General features: G+C 56.2%; 1 protein-coding gene across 1 annotated transcript in view; it reads right to left on the reverse strand.

The window, feature by feature from the left end:
- lcor (ligand dependent nuclear receptor corepressor) overlaps positions 1 to 11,537 on the reverse strand; it is a 38,002-nt gene that overhangs the window by 12,834 nt on the left and 13,631 nt on the right. The window contains exons 2-6 of the mRNA XM_086156581.1: positions 10,622 to 10,687; positions 8,388 to 8,467; positions 6,910 to 7,039; positions 3,985 to 4,452; positions 2,377 to 2,467 (exon numbers count right to left, since the gene is read on the reverse strand). Of these exons, the coding sequence (XP_086012707.1) occupies positions 2,377 to 2,467; positions 3,985 to 4,452; positions 6,910 to 7,039; positions 8,388 to 8,467; positions 10,622 to 10,687 (835 nt within the window). The remainder of the gene's footprint in view (positions 1 to 2,376; positions 2,468 to 3,984; positions 4,453 to 6,909; positions 7,040 to 8,387; positions 8,468 to 10,621; positions 10,688 to 11,537) is intronic.

Genomic DNA, 11,537 nt, shown 5'->3' on the forward strand with positions numbered 1-11,537 from the left:
GGGTGGAAACCCTTGGCTCCATCTCGCCTCCGCTTAATATTTCATGACCCGTTCATTAAGAGACTCCCAGAGAGGCTCCGGGCCGTGGGGCTTCAGGGGCCCGCGGGCCCCGAGGCCAGATACCGAGCCCGGTCCCCAGGGGCCGGAGGCCTTTCCACTGGATCCCCACTCTGGGGTGGAATCCATGAAACCTGTCAGTGGAAAACATCTTCTGGGGGAAAGACATCATAGATACTCGCCTTGCACGAGGAGACGCGCGTTTCTTTGGAAACGCTGAATCCGGCGAGTTGGTGACGGCGACCTTGGCCTGGAACCGACGCCGCGTACAAATACCGCCCACAGCGGAGGAGGTTACGGTTTAAGGCGGCGCTTTTTCAGCGCTTCGCCACGGCGCCGACGGCACCTTTCCCTCCACGCCGCTCCAAGGCTTCGACGTTGGGCGCAGCTCGCCGAAGCCACACGTTCTTTTTCTACGCCGTGTCCTCCGGCGGCCTCTTCGGCTCGCCGAGCTGCTCCTAATCCATCTTTGACCTTTGATCGGGAATTATTTCTGGAAATGGCGAGCTCTCCCGGCTCCCTGATTCAAACATGACTTCAAGGCAGAATCCTGGTTCATCGATTAATGATCGGGCCGCAGCTCCGCGCCGTGTCAATGAAGACTCTGACTCGGAGGCAAAGCACACACACAAACAAAGCCTGCGCCGTGTGTGTGTGTGTGTTCGGCCTGAACCGCTGTTGAACTCGCATTTTTTTTGGGCGGGAGGGGTGAAGGAGCGCCAGGTCTGAATAGCAAACTCCCTCGCAGCGCCGCCAGTGTCGGCGCCGGGGCTCGACAGGACGAACGGGAGGCGGCGGCATCGATCGGCGCGGCGGCGGATGAAAGGTGGGAGGCGGCGGCGGGGCCTCGCTCCAGGACGAACGCGGCGAGATCGAATCGCGCCACACTGACGCCCGGAGAGCTCCGGCGAGGGCACGGCTCCGCCGCGACCTCCCGAGTCGATGCCTTCAAAACGGGAGGTTATTTCTGGCCTCGGTGACTCGGGAAACTTTTGAGCGGAAGAAAATAAGAAAATAAGATCCGCTCGACCGAGGGATGGAAGTTCTGCGGTTCCCGCCTCTCCGACGCCGTGGGATCTTAAATCTGCACGGGACCGTGTGCTCCCCCCGCCCTCGCCGCCGCCCGCGGTCGTCCTAGCCGAGGGGACGGCGGCTGCCGCCCACGTCCTCGCCGAGTTTGATGAACTTTCTGCCGACGGGAGGGCATCGCAGGGCCGTGGCTCGCCGCGTCCCCGCCCACGTGCGCACGCACCCCGGGTTCAGGAGGAACCCGGACGCCGGAGGATCCGGCCTTTGATGCGAATCGCGGCAGCGTGAGAAGAGGCCGCGACACGGCCCGGGGATCCGTCCCGCTCCCCGCGGGTGCTCCGGTCCCCCGAAATCTAGGCGGCGTGCTTCGGCGGCGTCCCAGAGGCGGCCGACCGCAGGCCAACCCGTCCCTCTTTTTGATGGAAGTCACGTCGATACGCCGGGAGAGGAAGTCAGACACGGAGCTGTCTGGAAACCCATCGCTTTCAAAATAAAACATGAGATCTGATCTTGTATAAATATACTGGTGAAGGTCAACGATCGGCCGTGGGAGGATGTTCACCCCGGACTCGTCTTTTGAGTCGAAAAAGAAAGTTTCAACTGGATTATATTTGTTTTTTGACATTCCTCTCTGAAACGCAGGATATCGGAGGACTTGACGAGAAACTCTGGACGTTCTGCCCGCCCGGGACTCAGACTCACGACGCACCCGGGCTTCTTCCCGGGGAATCGATCCGCCGCCGAGAGGCGACCGACGGTTTGCGACGCGGCGCCGAAGAGGAGGCTAAGCCGTGACCCGGATTAGGATTAAGATTAGCCCGTGGCCCTTCTCATAGCTCGGGGCTAAAGCGGACGCGAGCCAAGCCTCGGTGGATTCACAGCACCGAGATTCATTCTTTAATTCCATCCAGGTTCCGTTCATGCCGTGTCCTTCACACCAGCTCTGTGACCTTCAAACCCTCTGAGAACGGTGCGATAAGGTGGACTCCAAACTTAAAACGCGCCTCCATCTGTTTGGCGGTTCACGTTGCGGCGGCGACGGCTCACGGCCGCGCACGACTTCCTGCATCTTTCATGAGGAGGTCGAAGGATCTCATCCATGCCCTCGGCGGCTTCACCGCGGGGGAGGAACCTGCTCGCGTCCAACCGGAGTTCAAGAGGAGCACGCTAGGCGGGTCTCGCTGGACCTCCACCTGCGTGCATGGATGGAGGACCGGCCTGCAGCTCCGGGGTCAGCGCAGGCGCCGTGGCGGACGCCAGGGATGTCAGCGTGCGGGTCGGCGTTCTTACCCTTTGACCCCTGCGGCGGAGGGGAAGTCGGGAAAGGGCTTGAGGCTGCTGTTGCTGTGGTTCTTCTTAGTGGAGAGGTCCAGGACGCCATCTGTGGGGAGAAGCACGCGGATGTCAGGGGTCGGTCCAAGAGATGGTCAAGAACACACACACACACACACACACACACACACACACACACACACACACACACACACACACGTACGTCACATTTTCAATCATTCAAAAGTTTAGGAGGCCTCAGAGAAGAATCCCTTTCACAGAAGTTCTCTGCATCATGACAGACTGGTTGTTCAGATGCCTCCACGCCGTCTGGAACGGAGGCCGATGGACGCTGCAGCTGAGAGGACGGTTCTTCTCACCGTGAAGGTGAACGCCCACCTCCGGGATCTGACGAGGAACCACATGTCGGTTCTGGCGAGGCGCCGCTTTATCACGTGAGCTTCACCAGACGCTGCCCTCCATGTTCTCCAACTTCCTATCCGTGAGACCGAACTCCAGCGGCCAATCGCCACGGCAACGTCAGCGGACGCCCGGCGAAGCTGTCGGATCGGCGTGGCGTTTTGCTGACATTCGTGCCTCGCTTTATTTTTAAACCCGGCGGGGGAGAAGGACAGGCGACACCGCGAGGTTCGGGTCAGGGGAGATCTTCACCAACACACTCAACCCCGACGTCCTCCGCCAACACCGAACCTCTCCTGTCTCTGCTGTTTCCACGGCAACGTCAGCGCTCACACTAAAATTTCTGCTTCTTGGCACTTCAGCCGCCAGGAAGTTCACCGGGAGAGCAGAGACACTGCAAGAACTTCTTCACGTTCCTCCAGGAACCCCTGATCTGTGGTGGGCGGAGCCACGCTCAGCGGTGAGAGGCGGGGCTTAAACCGGACGACGGAGCTGTCAATCATAGAGACGTCTTTGTGGGCTGGAGACAGAGATCCTGCAGAGCTTGGGTTTCACCAATCCCAGGTTCTTGACCTTCGCAGATTTGGTGATGCCCCGCCCCCACAGCCCTGGCCCCGCCTCCTCCATCCAACACACACACACACTAGCGTTCTCCCTGGTGATTGACGGCTTCTTCAAACCACACAGATCAGAGGCTGCTGTAATTAAAGGTTTCCGTGGTGACACATCTGAACATTGGGGACCCCCCCCCCCCCCCCCAAGTATCCGAGCACTGCGGCAGATTAAACTTTATGTCAAAGGTAAGGTCAGATTAAATATACGGATTAATGAGACCCAAAGTGCAGCTTCGCTCCGGGAGTTTCAACCTGTGGAGTCTTTTCTTTACTTTCTGTTTGTTGCCGGGATAAATGTCATGAAAGGTTTCCATGGCAACCCCATCCGCAGCGGCAGCAGCCCCCAACCGTGGTCTGATAAAAGTACTTGTGTATTTATGTATTTGTACTGCATCTTTTACACCACGGCTGCAGAGCCCAGTGTTAGCACAACAAACGCCGCACGGAAGAACGAGCGGCCGCCGGCGCCGCGGACATTTTTGGCGGCGTGCTGCGCCGTTTCCGTGGCGACCATCATGTTTGGCTCTGAGAAAAATCGAGATATCGGTCTCACACACACACACACACACACACACGAAGGCTCTGCTCTCACCTTGCTGGCTGGGCTCGGGCTCCGCCTGGTTCTTTCTGACGGTGAGGTCCAGCGGGCCGTCCTGGTCGGCCATGAGGAGCTTGCTGAGGACGGGGTTCTGTGCAGAGGCCGCCGCCGCGCTTCCTTCGCCGCCGCCGACTTTACCGGCCGCCGTGCCGTTGCTGCTCTGGGCGCAGCCGGACGCCGAGGCGGCGGCGGCGTTGGGGCCGGGGCTGAGGCTCGGTCCAGGGGAGGAGGAGGCGGATGACGGGGGGGAGGTCTGCGCGGGCGGCGGCCCGGGCGGGGAGGTCGGGGGCGGGGCCAGAGTCGCCGCTCTCTGCAGGCTTTGGTCCTTCATGGCGCCGTTGGGCGGGGGCGGGTCGTCCTGAGTAGTTTTTGAGGTATATTCGGCGGCGAACTGGCGGATCATTCGCTGCATGATCTCACGAGCCACTAGAGGAATGTGAGGGTCTGAGAAACTCGGGAGGTCTGAGGAGACACAAGAGAGGAGCAGAGCCGTCACGTCACACGGAAACAGCCGGAACACGCCGCGGCGTCGTCACGGTTACCCCGAACTCGCCGTCATCGATCTGATCGGTTCACGCCGCGCCCTCCTCAAAACGCCGCCGTCGCAGCCGTTCGTTTGTAAATAATGCCATAATCTGGCGTCGTCCCAGATAAGTCTGCTTATCTTCCGCCGCCACCGTTATTTGGATGCTCACGTGCGCGCTGCTGCGCACGAGCCTAAAGCCTCCAAACAATACATTAGGCAAAAAAAATCTAATCCCACAGATATTCTGGAATAATCCCAAAACTGCATCTTCTCCATGTTGTGTGTGTGTGTGTGTGTGTGTGTGTGTGTGTGTGTGTGTGTGTGTGTGTGTGTGTGTGTGTGTGTGTGTGTGTGTGTGTGTGCGTGCGTGCGTGCGTGTGTGTGTGTGTGCGCGTGCGTGCGTGTGTGTGTGTAATCTCTCAGCTGACATCTGCTGCTGCTTTTTAACTGCACTTTTTCATAGCACTACTTCCTGAATATGAAGTAACACACACACACACACACACACACACACACACACACACACACACACTCCCACACGCCTGCATCTGACCTCCGCTGCAATAGGAAGTAAATTATTTAACTGGATATGACCAAAATTTTCTTCTGCGTGTTCCTGTTACCATGACAACAGTTGCACTGGGCAGGATGTCCAGCTGTGATTGGTTGGAAAGTAACGAAAGCAGCGAGATGCTGCTCCAGCAGAAGGTCGACCTTCTCGGTCGACGTCGGGAGTGGAGACGCGGAGAACGTGTCCTGGTTCTTCAGCTCTTCAGCTGGAGGTGTGGGTTCTTCATGGAAACCAGGAGGTTCCGTCCATGATCTCCACGTCGGAGTCGTCATCGGGTCGTGATGTTGTCGGCCTCCACGGTAATCCCTCCAAATGGTCTTTGGCTCGCCGTCACGGCCTGATCTCCGTCACCGTGGCGATCTGCTCGACACGCCGATGGTGTTGACACGGCGTTCTGCTGCAGACCCTTCTTCTCGCGTTGGTTGGGTCCGTGTCAGGAGCTGATGGAGCTCATTGTGGACCTTCACCGAGGAACCAGAGCGGTGCTTCCAGGACCGATGCTGGGAACCATAACATGGATCACCATATCTTCTCTGTCTGTGACTGAACCTTCTCAGCCCAGATCCTGGACTTTATCTCCAGAACATCCACCATCCTTCCTGTCCTCACCATCTTCTCCACCTCTCCATTCAGATTCAAAAGTCTATTTGTCATGAGAGAAACAGGAAATCCTTGTGGAATTTCAGGTTTTGTAAATCCTAGTTAACTTAAGCCGGTCTTTCCCTCGCCGCTCAGGTTCGTCTGAGACGGAAGCCAAAGCTCTTCTGCACCTCCTGACGGCCCGATCGGCTCCGGCTGCTCGCACCTTCTGCTTTACACGCTCTTCTCAGTGTGTGTGTGTGTGTGTGTGTGTGTGTGTGTGCGTGTGTGTGTGTGTGCGTGCGTGTGTGTGTGTGTCTCAGTCTGTCTGCTCCGAACCTGTGAGACTCTTGTCCATAAATAGCAGGAGGCCAGATTGATAGACAACTGAGCATCTATTGGACGGGTGTTATTAACTCTGCTGGTCGTTACACACACACACACACACACACACACACACACACACACGAACACGAACACACACACGTTACACTTTACAAAAGTAAAGGATGTCTGCTCAGCTCATGGTGAATTTTTTGAGATGGATTATGTCATCATGAGGGAGATGGGTTCTGTGATTGGCTGTTGAAGCGTGAACACACACACACACACACACACACACACACACACACACACACCTAACTGTTTGTCTTCTGTCATTACACTGATGAAAATGTTTTTGCACCTGCTGGTTAGAACTTGAGTTTGGAGGACATGTTTAGGTGGAGGCATTCGATTGGCTGCAGGTTAGATGGAGGCATGTGATTGGCTGTGGGTTGGATGGAGGCATGTGATTGGCTGTGGGTTGGATCAACATAGAACTTAATGGCTCTAAAAGAATGTGATCAGTGATTAATAATGTTTCAAAACCAAAACCCAAGTAAAGGGAATATTTACTTTTTTAACATGACGCCGCCATGACGCCGGTGGAAAGTGGGTCGGACACAAACCGGTTCAGGCACTGATACGACTAAAATCTGCTTTCCCGTTCCTATGGCGACCATCCCTGCATCCCCGAGCGGGACCTTCGGACCAGGAGCATCCGGGAGGTTCCTCCGGCTCGGAGAAGGTTCCGGACCGACAGGAAGGCTCCGTCTGAGCGTCGCACCTTGCAGGGCTTCTGTTATTATTAGAACGCCGCACGTCGGCTGATTTCCCCCGAGAAGCACCTGAACCTCCAGGCTCCTCCAGGCTCCTCCAGGCTCCTCACCTGGAGGAGGAAGTCTCCGCCGAGAACCCTCACCTTTCCTGTGGAACACAGCATTGAGGAAGTCGTGGGCCTGTCTCTCCAGCCGGCTGATCCGAGACCGATCCTGCTTCAAGTCCTCGCACTCCAGAACCTGGACGCCGCCCACGTTCTCCACGCCGTGATCCTGAGCGGAGAAATGAGAGCAAACGTGAGCGCTCACGTTTCCCGCGGGGAACCGGGGAACATATTCAACTGGGGTTTGGGAACGTCGCCCGTGGTGGTGGTGGTATCTCCGCCCCCCTGGATCTTCTCCAGCCCTGATCCATTTAGCAGCGAAATGAGGCCTGGAATCCCCAGCTGGAACCTGCCCACAGGTTCCTCCACGCTCTCTTTAAATATCAGCCTTAATTGACACACACACTCCTCCAAATTTAACCACCGCCTTTTTGGAACGCCTGAGAACCCGCAGTAGATGCCTGGGAGCCCAGGACGTTAAGGTGATCCTCCATCTCAGAGGTTCCTCACCCACTGCTGGAGAAGTCTGAACCACAAGGAACGTTCTGGCTCCAGATCTGCGTTACACATCTGCAACTCTGTCTACCAGAGGCAGCAGGTGTGTGTGTGTGTGTGTGTGTGTGTGTGTGTGATATCAGACAAAGAAGCTCCTCAGACTTAAACTAAGAGACGCCCTGAATCCCAGCCTGACAGAACTGGACCTTCTGACCCTCAGGGTTCCACCACAGACTGATGGCTCCCTGCTCACACACACTCACACACACACACACTCCTCGGATCTTCTGGGACCTCTGATGATCTCACCTCTAGGAGGTAACGCCTCCTGGAGGGGGAGGGTGTGTTTTTTTTCTGAGTCCAGGAGACAGATGGCGAGTCACGGAGGTCGTCTGGGGGTCAAGTTGAACGAGCCCCCCCTCTTTAACCACACACATCTCCTTCACACCTTCTCCTCCACCTTCACCCCCACCCTCAAAAGTAAACAACGGAGATGTCAGAACAATCGAGGAGATCTTGGCGCGGGTCCGAGGTGCTCCGGCGGGGCGGCAGATGGTGCTTCAGGGAGGAGGAACGCTAACGACCATGAGAACCAGATAAAAACGTCCATCAGACGTTTATGAGGCGCAATAAAGGTCCTGCTTCTCATTCATCAACAGAGCAGGAGTTCCAGGAGGTTCCTGGAGGTTCCTTGGAGCGGAGAACCTTCCACTTTGTCTCCAGGCAGCCTCGCCGCCGTCTGATTGGTCGATTTCCGGCCCTTCGTTCCTCCTCCTGACGCCTTCAAACCCCTTATTATTATCATCAAGGTTATTAGCCATAATTTCTATTATTGTTATTATGGTCGCCGTCCTTTCATCGGCGGGCGGACGGAGACGCCGCCATCTTGTCGCCATGGTGACGAGCGGACAAGCCGAGGACCGAATCTGCCGCCGGGACGTGAGTCACGTCCGTCTGGCCTCCCGCCCTCCATCTTTATTTTTAACAGACGGCGCCTCCTGACGGGCCGACGCAAGCGTTACCTTGACTTTCTCGCGTCTCAGGCAGCAAAAGAGACAGTTCTCGTCCGAGGACCAGTCAGACACCTCCTCCGGCTCGCAGTCTGGAGGAGAGAGGAGACCAGAAGGTTAGATCTGGACAGGCGGGAGGACGGCGCCCACAAATACTGCATGTGTGTGTGAGGGAGTGTGTTCCAGCTTCTCCTCCTGAAGGTTCTCCAGAGGAACCTGCAAGCTGGCTCCCAGGCCCGCCAGTCCTCACATCTCCATCGCTCCCACCCCTGTCAGCTGACCACGTCACACACACACACACACACACACACACACACACACACACGTTTTTGTTGCCACCAGGAGGTTTCCTAGTCCCAACCTTCCCCGAGGTCACGGCCCCGACCAATCAGAGAGGGCGGCCGCGCTGGGCCTTACGGGGCAGGCGGTGCGGCAACGCAGCTGTTTCCATGGCAACTATCGCCGCGATCGATGTTTTCTTTTGAGGGAAAGCGAACGCTTGTCAGAGCGGCCGCTGATGCGCCGCCGCCAGCCGAGCGGGGACGATCACACGGGCGGCTGATCGGCAAGGACGATTATTGATTATTGGCGTCGCGTCAAAGAAGAGTCGGCGTAGACTCGGCAAATGGATGGATGGGAAGCATTCATGACCGTGTGTGTGTGTGTGTGTGTGTGTGTGTGTGTGTGTGTGTGTGTTGAAGAACCTGTTGGACATGGCAGGGTGGGTGATGGAAGATTCACATCCGTTTCTACAGTTCGTCCAGCGACTGTCCCAACGAATCTTTTGGCTCGTTCCTCCGTGAAAAATGAGCTTTTTTGGAACGAGAACATCGGAAAACAAGCGAAGCCGAATTCACAAATTCATCCGTTCACCCCTCTTTGCCCTCCGCCCCTCCCCGTCCTTCGCACACGGCTCGGACCGCTCCTTGTTTTAAGCGCCATGTGACCGTCCGCCGCCGCCGCCCGCGACGAATGCGACGCGGCGAAACCAGCGGCGTGAAATGGCCAGATATCCGCTGACTTCAGAGCAGACCGCCTGGCCGTGACAGATTCAAGGACAAAACCAACGCAGATACAGGGAGGAGTGACCTCACACACACACACACACACACACGGTGTGTGTGCGGTGCCGCCCTCAGGAGGACACTGGTACTGACGGCGAGGCCTTCAAGGACGTCCAGGATTTGTGCTTTGTAAAGACGCCTGTCAGAACTACAAAATGACTACAACTGGAGAGCGGCTTGGCGGCCATGTTTGTCCAGGACAGCCAATCCCGCGCGGACGCCGTTTTGCTGCCGTCGGAGTCCAGACCTCCTCCTGGACTCCATCAGACCTTCTTCGAGTCTTTTCGTTCCTATGCACTAGTTTATTTCCCGCCAGCTTCCGTCCCATTGGTCCTTTCGCATTCGCCGTTGTCTGGTTACCTTGGTAACGGGGAGCCGCCCGTCATCCTGCGGCGGTGAAGGTTCTTTATCCGATTTTCTCCACGTTCTTTCCGACAGACGGCGGGAAAAACATCTCCACGTCGCTTCCCCTCCGTTGGAGATCAAGGGTGGAGATGGGGACGAAGGTGACGGGACGCTCAGGAGCGTGGAACTGTGGAAGCACCCCGACCCCGACGGCCCCACCAAGGGGGAACCGAGGAACCGAGCACTCTCAGAACATCAAGAACACCAGCTTTTGACCTTCACGGACCTTCTGAGGGACCTTCTCATCAAGACGAGGAGGTCCAGAGCAGAAGACCTGGATGCAGGAGGTTCCACCAGGGAACATTTGGGAGGGTAAGAAGTGTCTCTCCGTCCGTGGGAAGGAAAGGCGACGCCGACGAGCCAGAAATATTCTAAAAATGCCATAAGTTGGAGGGGGAAGGTCACATGACTCAGGAGGCCATGTTGACCTCATTCCTGCCTGACGGACAGACGGACGTCTGTGACGCACATTCATATTGGATCGCCAGCGCCGTCTGAGCAGCCACAGGAAACCTAACAAGCGTTTATGAGACTCTCACCCTGTTTTATGTCCGATGCATAATGTAAAGCCCAGGGCACACACACACACACACACACACACACACACACACACACACACACTCGTTTGTGGGACTCACGTGGACGGAGGAATGAATGAGCCTAATACGCCTCGCCATGAATATTTTAAAGTGCGACGGGGGGTGTTTGTTTTATCCTGTCTTTGGAGGGGGACGTGTGTGTGTGTGTGTGTGTGTGTGTGTGTGTGTGTGTGTTTACCTTGGAAAATGGTGACGTCTTTGACTACTCCCGGCCCAAACAAGCCTTCCAGGATGCTTTCAAAGCCTGCGGAGGAGAGAGGAGGTGAGAACCAGAGGTGGATCAGGATGGGGCTTCAGAAACATCTCCAGACCTCCACGCTGAGGACACACACCTGCTGCCAGGTGCTGTTTGTGTTGTTGTTGTTGTTGTTGTTGTTGTTGTTGTTGTTTGCGTCCTGCAAGGCTGAAGCTGCAGGACGCAAACAAACGCAGATGGACTTTGGAGAAACATCTCTGTCTCCTTAAGCACACACACCATGATCCCGACAGATTCTATGTGCATCTGCTTCGCTGCCCGCTTGAAAACACACACACACACACACACACACACACACGCGCACGCATGCACGCACATGCGCTTTGCGATGTTTTCGCCGTGACAGTAACGACAGGCTCGCTGAAACGTCCAGAGACGAGACAGAGAGCTTATTATGCATTAATAAACAACACACACACACACACACACACACACACACTCTGATACTGCCTGGGCCTGGGTGTGGAAGCATTGATTTATCGATGTGCACAAAAGACTCACACACACACACACACACACTCCTCTTTCTTCCCGTCTCTTAAATCAAATGAGTGCTTTACCTTTTGTACACCAAGTTAATGTCACTCAGCGTTTACCAAAAGTGAATACCTTCACTCTGCTGTTGCCTAGCAACCAGATACAGCGGAACATAAATACATATCGCCAATCCCCCCCCCCCCCCCCGCCTCGTCTTCCATTACATGCAAATGAGAGAAGACGCACCGCCACAAAAGACACATGGGCGCGTGCATGTGGCAGCCTTTTAAACAGGGAGCGGAAAGGTCAAGGCAACGTCAAGCCACACACACACACACACACACACACACACACACCACTT

The sequence above is a fragment of the Fistularia commersonii genome, chromosome 12, assembly GCF_037954325.1.
Source record: "Fistularia commersonii isolate RoL2024-O1a breed Wild chromosome 12, RoL_Fcom_v1.0, whole genome shotgun sequence".
NCBI lineage: Eukaryota > Metazoa > Chordata > Actinopteri > Syngnathiformes > Fistulariidae > Fistularia > Fistularia commersonii.